General features: G+C 40.8%; 1 protein-coding gene across 4 annotated transcripts in view; it reads left to right on the top strand.

Annotated features, from left to right (window-relative positions):
* The window catches only part of ARHGAP44 (Rho GTPase activating protein 44), a 218,882-nt gene that overhangs the window by 143,042 nt on the left and 57,193 nt on the right, over nucleotides 1-18,647 (top strand). For all 4 annotated transcript variants that reach the window (XM_011965674.1, XM_011965676.1, XM_011965673.1 and 1 more), the window contains exons 7-10: nucleotides 3,440-3,557; nucleotides 14,362-14,430; nucleotides 16,927-17,008; nucleotides 17,403-17,530. In XM_011965674.1, the coding sequence (XP_011821064.1) occupies nucleotides 3,440-3,557; nucleotides 14,362-14,430; nucleotides 16,927-17,008; nucleotides 17,403-17,530 (397 nt within the window). The remainder of the gene's footprint in view (nucleotides 1-3,439; nucleotides 3,558-14,361; nucleotides 14,431-16,926; nucleotides 17,009-17,402; nucleotides 17,531-18,647) is intronic.

Below are 18,647 nucleotides of genomic sequence, written 5' to 3'. Positions count from 1 at the left end.
TCCTCTTTCCCCAGAGAAGGATGGTGGCACAACAGCCACTTTGGTGAGAAGAAATGATCCTTGTGCTCTTCAACTTTCAAAGCTCAAAGTTTCCTTGGACGATGTCTAGTGTCCCTGTTTTTCCTCTGACAGAGCAGTCCAGCTCTTGAGTTTATGTGTAGAACAGAGGTCTGAAAAGACTCCCAAACCTTGAAATTCATAATTCATGTCGCTTTTCCTAAAATGACTATCTGTACAAACCTTTCCCAGCATGACTCTCTGTACAAAATTCATGTCACCTTTCCCAACATGAGTATCTGTACAAAACTCTTCAGTTCACACCACAAGAGTTTACCTTGGTATTTTGTTTGCTATTTGTGTTCCACAAAGAGAACGTATTTTGGACATTTTGTCACTGTTTTAAAATATCAAAATAGACCAGGCACGGTGGCTCATACCTGTAAACCCACCACTTTGGGAGGCGAATGAGGGTGGATGACCTAAGGTCAGGAGTTCAAGACCAACCTGACCAGCATGGTGAAACCCCGTCTCTACTAAAAATACAAAAATTAGCTGGGCATGGTGGCGTGTGCCTGTCATCCCGGCTACTCGGGAGGCTGAGGCAGGAGAATCACTTGAACCCAGGAGGTGGAGATTGCAGTGAGCCGAGATCACATGCCACTGCACTCCAGCCTGGGTGACAGAGCGATACTTGGTATGAAAAAAAAAAAATACACACACACACACACACAACACATATATATGTATATAAACTCACATATTGTTAATTGTAAATTAAATTTCTTATAAAAAGGGGAAAGGTGTATGTTTTTAAAGTATCAAGATATTGACTACAGGATACAGTTTGGAGGAAAAAATGAGAATAAAAAGAAAAGAAAGAACTTGGGAAAATGTCTTCATTTTAATATACATATATTTAGTGTGATTCTGTTTTTTAAAAAATTTAATCCTGAGTTACAAAGCCATAAAAATCTACTTAGTGTTTGTAGTCACTTTATATATATTTTTAACACTTACATGTTGGTTAGTTATTTTTTCTTCAGGTAGCATGAGTCAGATGGTGGTTATAACTTAATTCCATAATCTACCATTGCGTTATAGTTATTGTCTGAGATATAAATTACAGCCATGGCATCTCATATTTTATTTTCCAAAACTCCACAACACTTTAATACTTTATTTGAAATGACTCAACTGGGAGAGTGTTAATCAAATATATCACTTATATAGGATAAACCTTTATAAGAAAAAATTACCCAGGAATTCTTACTACTCTTGATCTGTTATTTTTTTTTCGATTTAGATGTTGAAACATCTTTCAGTAGAATATTTCCTTTCTAGTTTGCCCTGAATTCTTATCTTGGAATCAGGAATCTTTCGGAGAACATGTGTTCATTTCTGGAGCTTCAAGCCAGCTTGATGTCTCAAAACCTTTTTAAAGTAATTTTCCCGTGATTGCATTCTTTAAGTGACACAGAATCCTCATTTTTGCTCCTTTTTCTTACCAGCAAAGAGACTTTTAGTTTCCCTTTCTTGTGTTATAGAGTCTTGCATTCTTCTGTTTTTCCTGCAGATAGCAAAAGAGAAAAGAATAGTGGAGTAGAGAAAATATTAAATGATTAGATTCTCGACTCTTGACATGAGAATGACGTTCCACTTTCTGCCCCCGCATCAGAGGCTGCAGACTGATGGTCTGAAATCCAGATAGATTCTGTCTTGTTTGGTCTGTAGGCTATTGGCCTGCATGGTTTTTAAAAGAAATTATTTGTTGCCACACTTCACTGGGAGAATTCACATGACAATTTGCTCCTTCTCTAGTCAGTTGAAACATCTGGCAACCCACGGCCCAGCTTCCTACCCACCTCTGCTCCATCAGCTGGAGCTCGAGAACAGCTATCCTCTCTTAGACAAGGCAGGATCCCTCCTACCAAGTTCCCAGCTCCCCCTGCTCCCTCCTGACTTCCCAAGACTGAAGCCAGCCTTGGCTGCTGTTTGTCCTCCTGATTACAGGATTGTTTTTCTTAGAGCTGAGAAATAGTTTTATATTTCCTGTCTCTATTACAAGTAGGAAATAGAGGATCGTGCGGACTAGTTTTTAAGATAATGGCCCATTTGATTTATTTTATTTTATTTTTTTAACTTGCTGGCCTCTATAACCCATTGAGTTTACAGACTCAGGAGAGGAACCCACTGCTGAGACCTAATTCAGCTACTACTATCTAGCATAATTGGAACCATCTTTTAGGGCCTACTTTTGGTAATTCCCTACCGATAACACAGCAGCCAGAAATATTTGTATTTCCCCCTAAAGTTTTCTGAGTAGCTTCGTCAGAAGGCCCAAGTTTTAAGAAAACACTCATGAGGAATCTAAATGTTGCCATAAAAATTGTTTTGGGCTTACCAGTGGAGATTTTTGCTATCAGATTTGTTTTTTTTTTTTTTTTTTTTTTTTTTTTTTTTGAGACGGAGTTGTGCTCTGTCGCCCAGGCTGGAGTGCAGTGGCCGGATCTCAGCTCACTGCAAGCTCCCTCCCGGGTTCACGCCATTCTCCTGCCTCAGCCTCCCGAGTAGCTGGGACTACAGGCGCCCGCCACCTCGCCCGGCTAGTTTTTTTGTATTTTTTAGTAGAGACGGGGTTTCACCGTATTAGCCAGGATAATCTCGATCTCCTGACCTCGTGATCCACCCGTCTCGGTCTCCCAAAGTGCTGGGATTACAGGCTGGAGCCACCGTGCCCGGCCTTCAGATTTGTTTTTAATCTTACCAGCATGTCTTCTCACTTAGCATCCGTCCCTGGCTTCAGCCAGGAAGGAGAAGATTTCCATACTCAAATTCCCACAGGATAGGCAGGGGACTTAAACCAATGATAGAGACCGTGCTTAAAGGGCAGTGATAGTTATTTTGAAATATAGAATATCCAATATATTACTATAATCACCCTGATTAAACGTCAGATGTCTCACCACAGAAAATCATGAGTGAGGTGATGGATATGTTCACTAGCTTGATTTAATCATTCCATACTGTGTGTGTGCGTACATGTGTACATATATCCCAGCACATCACATTGGACCCATCAATGTATATGATTATGATTTATTCATTAAAAAGCACATTAAGTTTTTTAAAAAGACAGCAGTAGCGATTGTCATTTGGCTTTAGTGTTTGGAAGACAATAGTGAAAATGGTGACAAATCGGGGGATACTTGTCCTGTCTGAAGGGGCTGCAGATTCTCAGCTTCAGTCAGCAGTTGACGCATGGAAATGTGGGCCCACTGCCTCCTTGCCTCATGCTTGGTACCTTTTCATGACCTCCCTTTTCAAGTGAGGGTATGTAGTTCCCTGGGTGATGTTTGTAACCAGGTGTTTTCTCGGTGCTCCCATGGGATCCCCAGGGCTCTACCTGTCTCACGTCTCTTTTTCTCCTATTTTCCATCAGGTGGCAGCAGACTTCCAAGTCTTCAGGTTTGTCCAGCAGCTTACAGCCTGCGGGTGCCAAGGCTGATGCCCTCAGGGAAGAAATGGAAGAGGCTGCCAACAGAGTGGAGATTTGCAGGGTACCTGCCCTCTTTGCTCCTCTCTACTGGGACAGGCTGGGGAGCCCTTAGGGATTTCCTTTTTGTTCGCTGGAGTTCTCTTAAAACTCTGCCAGTGAGCCTCTGGTTGAACTGAATGTCCCCAAGCCCACCTGGCTAGCATCTCCAAGGAGTCCAGGATGAACCCAAGGAGTTGGGGCTTTGATGGTGACCTAGACAGGGAGGCAGCATTCAATTATCATTGGTGGTCCTGCATGCTAGGCAAAGAGAAATGACCTGTATTGCTGTGTGAATCATCTGAGTCCCAAAGAATAAATTCTGGGTACCAAAGGACAGTTGAGAATTTGACCATAGAGGAGCCTTGACTCACTGTTGATACTTTATTTCCTTTTTGGCTGCCTTTTGATATTTCCTGAGTCACTTTATCCATCCTATGCCTCCTGGAAGACATTTATCTATGAAGTCGAAATGCTAGCCATGAAGAGAGTCACAGCAAAGAGAACTTCCCACTTGTTAAAAGAGAGGACATCGTTCTGAAAACTGCGACTCTGTACTCGTGTAATGATGTCCTTTGTTATACTCATTCAGATGTTTCCCATCTCCTTTTCTTGCAAATATTTTATAGGACTTAATTAGCAATAGACTGTTCATGATACTCTGCGTATATGTACATCTCTTTACCTGCCTATATGTCAGCTTGGGTTTCTAAGGAAACCAAAACTCTATTTAGATCCCAGGAACAAAAACATCACATTTCTGTAACTATTCTGGGAACCTGTCTTAATCACATCCAGTTTTGAAGGAGAATAACCCGTTTGCCTGTGGACATCTCTGTTCTTCATGGCTCTGTCTAGTCTTAGCTTGTCCTTTGGCTTTTTCTCTTACAGCCACCCTGTGCATTCAGGTGACATTCAGAATCAGAGAGAATTTCTCTCTAGAATTAGAAACATGGAAAGATTTTTAAAGAATTCACTGTCTCCCAGCCAACAGTACTATGGAACCAAGCAAAGTAAGACTAGTACTTCACATGCAAGGTTTTTTGTGAGTGCAGCTGATTTGTTATTTGAACTCCTGCATAAATGCCAAATATCTGGCATGTGTGGGGTATTCCTGGAGCATAATTCTTCTCTCCTTCCAATTTCATTTTTACTGTGTATTCTTTTTTTATTCTTTTCTCTTTTTTTTTTTGGAGGCAGAGTTTCATTCTTGTTGCCCATGCTGGAGGGCAATGGCACAGTCTCGGCTCACTGCAACTTCCGCCTCCTGGGTTAAAGCAATTCTCCTGCCTTAGCCTCCCAAGTAGCTGGGATTACAGGTGTGCACCACCATGCTTGGCTAATTTTTTTTGTATTTTTAGTAGAGACGGGGTTTTACCATATTGGCCAGGCTGGTCATGAACTCCTGATCTCAGGTGATCCACCCGCCTCGGCCTCACAAAGTGCTGGGATTATAGGCATGCGCCATCGTGCCTGGCCTACTGTGCATTCTTTATCTACCATAGATCTGTGTTCCTCTGTTAAGAATTCTTTTTTCTTTTAATTTCTTTTTCAATAGACAAGAGAGGGTAGTGGTAAGCAGGGATGCTGGATGTGAATATCCAGATAGATCAGAATAAAAGTTCAGTAGCTTTATCCATTCCTGTCTTGCTTCTTGTATTTGCTATTGTGCCAAAAATATATTCATTTCCTCTTCAAAGATTAATAGTACACGTTCAGCATAATCAGTTAAAAAAATACAAAAATATATAAAGAAAAATGCTAATATTCTCCCCCTTCCTGTCCAGCAAACTTTCTGTTACCAAACAGGATAGAAACCTCGCCACCAATATTTGTTAAGACTTCGTTATGACAGTGCATTTTGTTAGGTGCCAAGCAGTCATAACAGTTATAAGGATAAGGAAGCCAGTGCTAGATAACACCTGTGATATCATACTCCAAACTTTTCTTCATAATCATACGCAGTCATAGATAGCATTTTCCTACTTATCTATATGTTTGTTTTTGTTTTGTGTTTGTTTTGTTTTGAGACAGAGTCTTATTCTGTTACCCAGGATGGAGTACAGTGGCACGATCTCGGCTCACTCCGCCTCCTGGGTTCAAGCAATTCTCATGCCTTACCCTCCCGAGTAGCTGGGACTTCAGACGCACGCCACCACTCCTGGCTAATTTTTGTATTTTTAGTTGAGACAGTGTTTCACTATGTTGGCCAGGCTGGTCACAAACTCCTGACCTCAGGTGATCTGCCCACCTCAGCCTCCCAAAGTGCTAGGATTACAGACATGAGCCACCACACCTGGCCTATATGTTTGTTTTTAATAAAACGGTCATATTTTTTATATTAATCTGCCATTTACTTTTCTCAGTTAACACCACATGCTGAACATCTCTCTAGGTTAGTAGCTGTAGTTCTAACTTAGTCTTTTTTATAAATTATGTGATATTCCACAGTAGGGATACACACACACACACACACACACACACACACAGACACACACACACGATTTATTTAGCTATTTTCCTATTGATGGATGTTCAAACTGGTGTGTTTTTGTTTTATTTTTTAGCATTCCCAAAAATGATACAATAAATATATACTTATATGTATATCCTTATACCCTGGTAATTTTTTTTCTATAGCATAGATTCCAAGAAGTGACATTTTTGGGTCAGAGTCTATGCATACATTTTTAAATTTTCATAGCTATTGACAGTTTACTTCTGTGAAAAGGAAATTGCATTTTACATTTCCACCAGCAGTATATAAAACTGCACATTTTCCTTCATCTTCTAATGTATGTTGCTCCTATTTTCAGTTTTTGCCAATTTGGTGAGGGAAGAAAAACTACCTCTTCACTATTGTGTTCTTAATTTCCCTGAATATAAATGGCGATGAGTATCATGTATTTACTGGACATTCTTCATGTATTTATACACATTCTTAATTTATTGAATTGCATATGTGCATTGGCAATTGGCCCAGTATTTCTGTTGTTTTTCTGAAATATCAATTTATAAAAATTCTCTATATATCAGCAGTTTTAAACTTTTTTCTGCCCGCTGTGCTGCGGATACCTTTTCCAGTCTGCCATTTGTCTTTTGACTTTATGTTGACATCTACCATTAAAAATTTAATAATGTGTTTGTTTCCTTTGCATGGGAAAAGATCCTGGGTAGCCCTTTAGGCATCTTCTATGCAAAAGTTAAGTGATTTTTCTTCTTTAATTTTATGTTAAAGTTTTAAATTCATTTTATACACCTATTTTATACACTTTAATACATCTGAAATTTATTTTTGTATATGATGTGAGGTTGGGGTTTCTTTTTTTTTTTTTTTTTCAGATGGATAGTCATTTATGCCAGCATCATTTGTTAAATAAGCTACCTCCCCCTGACGTGAAATTTCACTATCTAATTACTCAAATTTATTTCTGGACTCTCTGTTTCATTAATCTGTTTGCCTGCTCCTGAGACAATAGTATGCAGTTTCTATTCTAATGATTTCATAGCAAATACAATCTTCAGTAAGGTAGCCCCCACTCCTTTTTTTGTAGTTATCTTGGCTAGTCTGTTACATCCATTTTAATATATGAACTTTGAAATGATCACATCCAGTTCATGAAACCCTACTTTGTGCTCAAGGGAGTCTCATTTGTGTGCTGAGCTGATCTCCTTGAGAGTGCTCAGTGCTGATTTTGTTAAAGTTCTCTTCTGATTATTCTTTTATTTTTACTTTGCTGATTGCCAACTGTTTTAAATATCTACCTTGGTCTTCCTACCTCCCCTTGCTGGGGTTCCTTGAATGGAATCTCTTCATGGTTTTGTATTTCCTCAGCAGGCAAGTGTTTAGGATCTCCTATATTGTGGCAAATCAGCCAAGTGCAAGTTTGTAGACTGAAAGTTAATGAAGTAGTAATCTGATTCCTCTTTTTTGAGGACCAAGCAGAGCTCCCCAGATCTTTGGGACCCAGAGAGATTTAGCCCACCAGGAAAGCCAAGTCAAGGTGGGTTCCATAAGACAAAACCCACTGAGACCTCAGGCAGGCTTGCAGGTGCAGCACTGCCTGCCTGTATTCTTTCAGAAGCCCATCCAAACCCTGCCTTGCTCCCTATTTCAAGACGAGACAAGCCCAACTCTTCATAAGTGGTACCTGCTTTCTCTTTTCTTCCCAAGGCTTTCTATAAAAGACCCCTGAATCAATATATCCAAGGAAGTATAAGTATAAGTAGTTGATAATTTTTCAGTAAGAGGAGAGAAAGTGAAGAAGGACCCGTGAGCAATGATGTAATAATAGAGGACAGTGACTACAAACCTAATCCACTTGGCGACAGCAGTGTCAGTTTTGTTTTGCTTTGTACAGGAGACTGCCTGCAGTCTTAGGATTTTCACTGTAAGGTGACACTTTCCATCATCACCTTTCCTGCTTTTATCTCCCCATATTTCCTCACATAAATTCTTATCCTTGCTTCACCCACATCTCTGTTTTTCTCATTTAGCCTTGTCGTCTCTCTCTTTTAGTTTGTATCTCTTCTTTTCTATTTTAGTCTTCTTCGATGTATAAGCTTTCCTTTTTGAAAATCAAACTTGAGTCTGGGAAAGACAACAACAGAAAGACAGATGTCTAGCTCATTTTTTCCTCCCTATAATCTGAAGAGCACATATATTGTTAGACTAAAAGGCAACCTTGAGTCTGAACCTACAACTCCTTATTACAAAATTAGTGCCATGTCATGGGAAGTAAATGAGATCCTGGAAGAACCCATGACTACTCTCTAATTTGGAAGGCTGTGGAATGGTCGAAAAGCATTTATGTTACTTGGAATCCCTTCTGCCAAAAGCATTTAGCCCGGCAGACCTATGGGCAAGCATGGCCACACCCAGTGAGAAGCCAACTGGTGGCAGAGCTTCCACTGGTGTGGATTTTCCTGAAACACGGCTGGGACCTTCCTTGGCGTGTCAGGCAGTAGTACCACAAGGAGTCTGGGCACAGCCAGATCATTTCCCTAACATGGAGGACAGAAGACATCACGTACAAAGATGTTCCCTGGTCTGTTTACTTCAACAAATTAAAATAATTTTTATTGTGATCTCTGAAGTTGACCGCATGCATCCTCTATAGCAGCAGCCCCACAAGATCTGAGTCACTAAATTTATATCAGACAGAACTTAGGTCTGAGAAGATTCTATCAGAGTGGGTGGGAGGGGCAGGAAAGAGATGCTTACCATTTTAAGGTCAAAAAATAATCCTGAATAGATTATTTTTCTATGTTGACGATAATAATAAAGTGTGCAAAAATAGAACACTTTTAAAAAGTATTTACATATGATAACAATAAATTTCAGACAGCATGTCTTGATGCCTCAAATATGACTGAAGAGCATATGGACTAGGCGCGGTGGCTCATGCCTGTAATCCCAGCACTTTGGGAAGCTGAGGCAGGTGGATCACCTGAGGTTAGGAGTTTGAGACCAGCCTGAGCAACGTGGTGAAACCCTATCTCTACTAAAAATACAAAAATTAGCTGGGTGTGGTGGCTCATACTTATAATTGGGAGGCCAAAGAAGGAGAATCACTTGAATCTGGGAGGTGGAGGTTGCAGTGAGCTGAGATCGCAACATTGCACTCCAGCTGAGGCAACAGAGTGAGACTCCATCTCAAAAAAAAAAAAAAGAAGAAGAAATCAAGGGAATATGGATTTTAGGCACCAATAGATAAAGGTGAGATAAAATTGTCAAGTAAAGTGGAAAGGGAACTGAATGAGATTAGGAAATATTTTTTTAAGTAGAAAAATAATGTAGGTATGGCATCGATTTTAGTCAACAACCGAATTGACACTGCAGAAAGGTAAGCCAATGATGTAGAGAAGAATTTGAGAATTTCTTCTAGAATGTTAAGGTGAGAGCCAAAAAGAATGAAAGAAAAGATGACAGATGTTGAAGATAATGGAAAACCAAGGTACAGATAATAGGAGATCCTGAAAAACAAGCAAAACAAATCAGAAGAGCATAGAAAAATAAAATTGACCTGCATCAGAGATCTCTGTCTCAAATCTGTGCTTCTGAAAAACAGAGATTTTGCACTTTTTTTAACCTTTGAAATGATTTTTTACACAAACCTTCTTGAATCAGTAAACTTTATTTTTTAGAGCACTTCTAATTTTGCAGCCAAATTAAGTGGAATATAAAGAGACCTCCCATATATTTCATTGGCCCATAAACACACACAGCCTCCCCCAATGTCAACATCACACACACAGTGGTAGAGTCTGTTACAATTGATAAACCTATATTGGCGCATCATTGTCTTCCATAGTTCATAGTCTACTCAGGGGTTCACTCCTAGTGTTGTATATTCTGGGAGCTTTGACGAATGTATGCGACTGTATCCACCATTGTAGTATCCTAGAGAATAATTTCATTGTCCCCACATCCTCTGTGCTCCTCCTATTTATTCCTCCCTGCTGACCCTTGACAACCACTGGTCTTTTTATTGTTTACATGGTTTTGTCTTTTCCAGAAAGTCATATAGCTGGAATCCTACAGTATGTAGCCTTTTCAGACTGGCATCTTTCACGTAGTAATATGCATTTCAGTTTCCTTCAAGTCTTTTCATGGCTTAACAACTCATATTTCTTTTTAGCCCTGAATAATATTTCATTGTCTGGATATACCACAGTTTATCCATTCGCCTACTGAAGGACATTTTTGTGGCTGCCAAGTTTGGGCAATTATGAACGAAATGCTGTAAACGTCCACATGCAAGCTTTTGTGTGACATACGTTTTCCATTCATTTGGGCAAGTGCCAAAGAGCATAATTGCTGGATCATATGGTGAGAGTATGTTTAGTTTTGTAAGAAACTGTCCTACTGTCTTCCAAAGTGACTCTACTCTGCATTCCCACCAGCAATATATGAGAGGTTCTGTTGCTCCACATCTGTGCCTGCATTTAGTGTTGTCAGTGTTTTGGATTTTGGCCATTTCAATTAAGGTTCTGATCCTTGTTCAGTCTCTTTGTTTTTTGCCTTTTACTGTATCTGTAATTTTTTGTTGAAAGGTGGACATGATGTGTTATAAAATAAACAGTGGTACATAGTTCTTTGGAGATGTGGTAAGGTGTGGGAGAAGGGAAAGCATTCGTAGTGCTGTGATAGATCTCTTTCTTTGGTGAGCCTGTGCCTTAGGGCTGTGAATTTCACCAGTGCCTCTCATTTTGTTGTTGTTGTTGTTGTTTTAATTATTATTATTCCTTTCTTAGGTGGGACAGAATGGTTAGAGTGGGTTGGAGTTGAGTATTTCCCTTCCTCCTGCTAGGTTAGGCAATTTCAAAAGCCCCATAGGCTTTGGTAAAATAATTTCTCTGTAGGGCAGACCTTGTTAAGGATGGAGTACTCTAGTATATTTCAAAATGACTACTTTTTTCCTCCCAGTGCTGAAAGCAGGAGAGGATTTTTCTCTGAAATTCCCTGTGAGAACCTGGTCCTAGAGCTCCTAGAGGTAAAAGTGGGTCCCCCTGGAGGATTTAACTTTCAGACTTGTCCATGCTGGGCCTCCATCAATTAGTCAATTACAGTATTGGTTTTCCTGCCCCAGTACTGATTTTGGCTGAGGTTTCTGCTGGTAGCTTTCTGTCTCAGTGAGTTGTAATTCTTGCGTTTGTCTGCCTGTGTCTCCAATTTTCAGGGCAGCAGTTTGCTCTATGAACTCACTTCTCTGCCAAATCTAAGAGTTGTTGAGTTTCAGTTTGTTCAGCTTTTTACCTGTTAGGACTGACTTCAAAGCCCGTTACGTGCTGGACCAGAAACTGGAAGTCAGCAATAAAAATCAAGGTGTGCTTTTCACCAAGAAAAATTATTTAAAAGACCGGTATTTATAAATACCTTGGAGGTTTTTTTAAACAACAGAATATTTAAAATTCTACCATTGGCCAGGTGCGGTGACTCATGCCTGTAATCCCAGCACTTTGGAAGGCCGAGGTGGGCGGATCACCTGAGATTCTAGAGTTCGAGACTAGCCTCACCAACATGGTGAAACCCTGTCTCTGCTAAAAATACAAAAATTAGCTGGGCATGGTGACACATGCCTGTAGTCACAGCTCAGGAGGCTGAGGCAGGAGAATCGCTTGAACCTGGAAGGCGGAGGTTGCAAGTGAGCCAAGATTGCACCACTGCACTCCAGCCTGGGCAAAAGAAAAAAAAAAAAATCTACCATAAAATCATGAGCTATTCTACCACAAACTCGTGAATTGTAAAATATTGCTAACAAGATTTGACAAGAAGACAATCTTTGACAATATAATGACAAGAAGACATTATAAAATTGAGAGTTGTTTCTAGATTAGAAGAGTTAATATTATAAACACTTTGAATTTCCCAGAATTAATTTGATTAGTACTGTAGTAAGTAGATATAATTGTAGTAAGTTTTTCAAAGAATGAAAAAAGATTTCAAAAGTTAATGTGGAAGAATTACTAGAGCTTTGAATTACTAGCTCTTAAAATACATTATACAGTCATATGATTAAAACTTAGGAACTATTTCAGAAATTTATAGATCAGTGAAAAAAGACATTGCAGCATGAAGAAAATCCAAATACAATGTGGTTTCATCTGATAAATAAGACATTTTCATACCATAGAGCAGTCTGCTCAATTCATGAACAGTTCTGGGACATTTGGTTAGCTATAAATTAAAAAAAAAAAAAAAACTGCCTGGTGGGATTATAGGTTATTTTGGTTACTTTTTAATTTTTCTGAGTGTGGATTAGTTGTAAAATTGGAAAACGTGATTTTTCAAAATGCATTAAATTCTGGTGATTAATGATGAAAGGGTTTTTTACCTTTATAAAGAAAATTTGCTAATGATTTAGACAAGTGAGAATTTGATTTATAGTTTCCTTACTTCTTACTTGAAGTGTGGTTTTTTTTTTTTTTTAGAATCTATATTGTTAGTTTAATAGCACAGAAGTCCAATCATGCCTTTAAAAATCCTTTCTTCTTCCTGAGGGCACATATAGATTTTTGTAGGGTCATCAGTTAGAGAAGGACAGATGCCAAATTGTTGAAGGTGTATTTGATGCAACGTTTAGTCCTTCAGGCCCTCCCTTCCTTTCCTTTGTCTACTGAGCCATTTGTATCACTTAACTCTGTTTTTCTCTGACTTGAAGTATTGTCCTCCAGCTAACTGGCTGGTGATGGACATCTCCTGAGCAAAGCTGCTGCAGGGAAGACAGACAAGGTTGATTCCCAACTTGGCAGCCTACAAAGCATTTATTTAAGGGACCTCTGGTGAAATGGAGCTGAGGTGATCTTTGAGCCCATTTTATTATTCTTTGGGAAATTTACCATCCTTGAGCCTTAATTTTTTTTTCATCTGTTCATTCAGCAAATAGTTGTGGCACCCCTACTATGCTAAACACTTTGAGACAGTGGGTGACAGATAAGATCCTTGATCTCCTGCTACCTACAGATCTGAAATTGGAAATTCAATACTTAACCTAAGGGAGTTAGAAGAGAATTCCTTGTAACATTGTGCCTGGCATCTAGAAAGTTAATTTCCTTTATTCTTTCTTTATTCTGTGAAACTGGACCAAGCATAGCATTGTCTAATCTGTACTTCAAGCTCTCTAGAGAACACATTTCCTCTTTTAACTCTTTGACTCTGTTCTGTTGCCTTGTGTACAAGAACTCTTGAATGATGTTCTCAGCAATTGCTTGCCTGTCACAGATACTGAAAGGAAACAGATTGCTCCTGCACATCCCAGTGTTCTTAATGAGAATAGGCTTAATTAGCAGCTAGAGAGACTGAGGGTTATGGGGTTGGTGCAGATTGCTTGGGGTTTCATGAAACAGGCTCTTCTTGATGCATATAGTTACCTGCTTTCATTGGTTCAGCATCTAGGTCAGTGCTCTTGTGCTGTTGCCATGTCTGCCCCAACCTGAACACATAGACTCTTCTCTCCTCAACTAAGTGCCTCTTCTAAGGATCTCCATCCTAGAGCGGCTGCACAAGGAGGAACCTTAGAGATCGTATGACTTGAGCAAGCAAGTTCGGACAAGTGACATGCTCAAAAATACGGTTAATGACAGAGTCTGCATTCTGCTCAAAATGTACTTCTATTATGCCATGCTATGAGTGATTCCATAGACCTGAAAACTGTTCTCCTTGGAGGACAAAACATTCCAGATTTCAATGCAGCATTAGGTCACCTAATCTCATGGACAACTGAATCTAATACTGCACCATTAGATTTGTGTGCAGTATTGCAGGAGTCCAGATGTTGCCAAGTTTTGAGTCAACAATCCTTTCCCTGTGCACCTGTCTTATCCAAGCTTCCTCCAAGCTGGTGCATTTCCATCTCTTTCCCATATGCTTGTGATCAACCAATCAGTATTGAGTCAGTATTGAGAATGAAGGGAAGCAGACTAGTGGAAGGATCAAAGAGAAGAAATGGCATTATCAAAAGAGCAGTAGCACAATGTGTACTTGGAGCTTGCTTCAGAATTGGGGGGCACAAGCTATAAGGATGGATGGAACTAATTTGTACATCAGTCCTCTACACCAACTTTGACTTTCACTCTAGCTGTGGTCCACATGTCAAAATCTCTGGGGAAATGACTGACCCAGGTGTTCTTTGCAAGCTTACACATTCTTCAGAGCTGTGGTTGACAAGTATGGAAATGCTCATGGGAAACTTGTAACATATCAAGCATTATTAAAATTGAGATTAAGCAGTGTTTAAGCCTCTTTCCCCTATGATGTGTTGACGTATGCATTAGCCACTCTCCATTGGTTTATGTTTTACCTTGGTTGTATATTTTGCCTTGCACAGGACCAGCTCTCAGCCGACATGTACAGTTTTGTGGCCAAAGAAATTGACTATGCAAACTACTTTCAAACGGTAAGTGCCCAGAAAGGTGAGATTGCTTAAAGGCTCTTCGTAGGAGAAGGGAATGTGGGCATGGAATTAAGAGTCCTTTAGTTGAACACATCATAGAAAAAGGTGGGAACTTTGACCATTTTACTAGTGAATAAATCCTGCCATGCTCCTGATATGGATTTCTCCAAAAACCTTAGAATCAAACTCACTCCCATCCCTCGGGATTATTGCAACTCAGTCCAGTGATTCTCAACCAGGGTTGATTTTGCTCTTTCCCCTGGTGGGCAGTTGGCAGTATCTGGAGACATTTTTGATTATCACAGTTGTGGAGGGAGGTGCTACTGGCATTTAGAGGGCAGAAGCCAGAGATGCTTGTAAATATCCTACAATGCACAAGACAGCCCCAACACCAATGAATTATCCAGTCCAAAATGTCAGTAGGGCTGACATTAAGAAACTGTGGTCTCTACTAACAAGGGGCTTGAGATAGGAAGGCAATTCCTTCACCCAGCACATTTTCTTTTTTAATCTAGATTTTTATGAAAGACAGTGACTGATAGGTAAATGTTGATTGATGTGGCCTCTTTGCCTACCTCTCACCAATCAAAGTGATTTAGACAGTAAGAAACAGGATCTGAGTCATCTAAACTTGAATAAACTGGTGCAGATAATTAAGGCCCAGGTTGTTTACCAGGGTAAATGCAAAGCAAGTTAGAAAACTTTGAGAGAGAAAAAAGTTCAAATAAAAACGATCAGTTATGCTCACCTGCCTTTAAAGTTGGGAATAAAAGGCTAAGACCTAAAAGCTCTTGATATATAATCGGGGAAGGAAAGGAATGATAAGGAGGGAAGGTAAAGAGAGGAAAAACAAGAAATTCTGCAAAGTTTAAAATGCTTTGATAAGTATGGTGGAACAACTGTGGGCTGTTAGCAATTTTCCAACATTTCATTAGTGGTTCAGAATGCAGAGAAGCCGCTTCTACTGGAAAAGGAGTCGATATGCATTACTTCCAACTTGGAAAGTTTATTTAATTTTTTTTTATTGTTATTTTTTGAGATGGAGTCTCGTTCTGTTGCCCAGGCTGGAGTGCAGTGGTGCAATCTCAGCTCACCACAATCTCCACCTCCCGGATTCAGATGATTCTCCTGCCTCAGCCTCCCGAGTAACTGGGACTACAGGTGCATGCCACCACGCCTGGCTAATTTTTGTATTTTTAGTAGAGATGGGGTTTCACTATGTTGGCCAGGCTGGTCTCGAACTCCTGACCTCGTGATCTACCCGCCTCAGCCTCCCAAAGTGCTGGGATTATAGGCATGAGCCACCATGCCTGGTGGAAAGTTTATTTTAAAGTAGTAGAAATTTTTCAGGTGTATTCCATTGGTTGTATTCATGAAGCTAATATTTAATTTTAGAAACTCTAAGACATTAGAGTTTTACATTAGTTTGACATTAGACGTTACAATTTAGACTTGGAATGTCATGACCTCGTTGCCATTCCAAGCTTTACTAGAGAGCCTAATTGTCATTTGGGTACCATTTATTTCAATGTTCTGATTTTTAAAAAAATTCATATTAGTTTTACTTTAATTTTACTTAAGGATATTAGTGTCCACCCTCCACAACAAGCCCTCAAACAGATTAATTTCCTCTCTTTTCCTTATACATGCCCAGTTTTGGGGAAGGGATAGGAGGATTCAGTAGTCAAATGAAGTAATTAGTGTTCATGAGTTTCATCTGCTCTTATCAACATGTTGGCCACTTTTAACTAATCATATGGTCAAAATAGAATACTTTGAAGGAATTTGTTCTTTGGACTGCATCATTTTCACCAAAGCAATCTCACCTCCAAGGTATTTGAAGAAGATTGCACATCAAGCCACAAGTTTTCTGATCAGTGATGTGTTAAACTAACTTTGCAGAAACAAAAGATGTGTACAAATTAATGATATTTAACTCGTACATATCTCATAAATCAATTATTTTTCATATTTATTTAAACAAATTTGTTTGTATTTTAAGAGATGGGGTCTTGCTATGTTGCCCAAGCTGGTCTTGAATTTCCTGGGCTCAAGTGATCCTCCAGCCTCAGCCTCCTGAGTAGCTGGGATTACAGGCATGAGCCATCACACCTGGCTCAGCAAATGTATTTCTAAATGTGTTTTCCATTTATGTTTGCTACGGTTGCCCCTTTCTTTGTTACCTTTTGCATTGAGGATGGGGTGCCACAGGAGTAAGGGTGGTGATGAAGGCAAGCTTTCTAAGCCACGTTCCAGCTCTGAAGAGCTCCCCCTATTCCTTTCTGGTTCTCCTGCTTCCCAAATTTCCACTTGTAGTGACTTTGTTGTTACGGAGGCTAAAGAGGAAGCACGCTCAATATTTTAGGTAGATTGGAGGAGGGAACGGGTGACTACCTCCTTCCCCATGTGGAAGCACCTTTCTGTAAAACGCTTTGCTTGCCACGGCAGCCTGGGTCCTTGCGCCTCGCTAAGGGCGATGCTTGCCTTGTGTCTTCTCAGCTAATCGAAGTGCAAGCTGAATACCACAGGAAGTCCTTGACACTATTGCAGGCTGTGTTGCCTCAGATCAAAGCACAACAGGGTAAGTGCAGGCCTTCCCTGGAGAAGGGAGGGGTGGAAAGCCTGCTTCCCAGATGAGATGAATTCCCTGTATGTCGTTGGCCCTTACACTCTGCCCAAAGGATCATCTATAGATGAGCCTTTAGGACTTACTTCCAAGCTGGTGCCTTGAGTCGGGGGTGTGTAGGAGTACCCGTAGAACATTAACCCCAGTGGCCCTGAACGCAATTGGCTGGCCATCCCCTGCCCCCTGGCCCCAGTCCTCCTGTTATCCCTAAAACCACAGAATGGAGGCTCAGTTGGGCCTCCCTCTCTTTGGAAATCTCAGGAGAATGTGGACGACAAAGGAAAGCGAGATTCCAGCATGAGTGACCCTGGCGAACAGCTGACTGACTCTTTCTCACTCCTCCCCTCAGAGGCCTGGGTGGAGAAGCCTTCCTTCGGGAAGCCGCTGGAGGAGCACCTCACCATCAGCGGCCGGGAGATCGCCTTCCCCATCGAGGCGTGTGTGACCATGCTGCTCGAGTGTGGGATGCAGGAGGAGGTAGGGATGAGCATGGCCACACGCCGCCCCGGGCAGGTCTCCTCTTGCACGAGACAGAGCCTACAGGATCCTCCCTCCTGTACCATCTCCACTCCAGCCCCCACAAATCTTGATGGGTTAAGACAGTGGCTCAGCCCCGTCTTCTGCAGAACACAAATCGATCCTACCTTTTACCGTGAGCCTTCATTTGTCAAGAAGAGAGGATTACGATGAGGAACAGATGGTCATATTCTAGCCATTCTTTCCTCTGGTTTAACATGTTTGGATAATTTGGGCATTCTGCTACTATTTTTTTTTTTTTTTTTTTGAGACAGTCACGCTCTGTTGCAAGGCCGGAGTGCAGTGGCATGATCTTGTTTCACTGTCACCTCTGCCTCCCCAGTTCAAGTGATTCTCCTGCCTCAGCCTCCCGAGTAGCTGGGACTACAGGTGTGTGCCACCACGCCCCGCTAATTTTTTTTTTTTTTTTTTTTTTTTTTTAGTAGCGATGGGGTTTCACCATGTTGGCCAGGATGGTCTCGATCCCTTGACCTCGTGATCCACCCACCTCGGCCTCCCAGAGTACTGGGATTACAGGCATGAGCCACTGTGCCCAGCTCTACTGCTGCTATTACTACTACTTCTCCTTTCTCCTCCTCTTCTTCATCTTCCTTCTCCTCCTCTTCTGCCTCTTCCTCTTGCTTAATAAGTTACCTAGTTTTAGGTAATTTTAAACGTTAAGGCTCTTAAACTTTTTTTTATCACAACTCTTTTATAGAGATCCTGAAAACATGATTGATAGATATATTAGAAAGTACTTTTTAAGAGCCACGTGTAAAAAATGTCTATGAGAAATTGTTTCTTTCTTTTTGAGACCGAGTCTTGCTCTGTCACCCAGGCTGGAGTGCAGTTGCATGATCTCAGCTCACTGCAACTTCCACCTCCTGGGTTCAAGCGATTCTCTTGCCTCAGCCTCAGAGTAGCTGGGATTACAGGCGTGTGCCACCATGCCTGGCTAATTTTTGTATTTGTAGTAGAGACGAGGTTTCACCATGTTGGCCAGGCTGGTCTTGAACTCCTGACCTCAAGTGATCTGCCCACCTCGGCCTCCCAAAGTGCTGGGATTACAGGCATGAGC

This window comes from Mandrillus leucophaeus, unplaced genomic scaffold, assembly GCF_000951045.1.
Source record: "Mandrillus leucophaeus isolate KB7577 unplaced genomic scaffold, Mleu.le_1.0 Scaffold732, whole genome shotgun sequence".
In the NCBI taxonomy this organism is placed as follows: domain Eukaryota; kingdom Metazoa; phylum Chordata; class Mammalia; order Primates; family Cercopithecidae; genus Mandrillus; species Mandrillus leucophaeus.
Note: the sequence above shows the minus strand (reverse complement) of the source record. Positions and strands in the feature narration are given on the sequence as shown.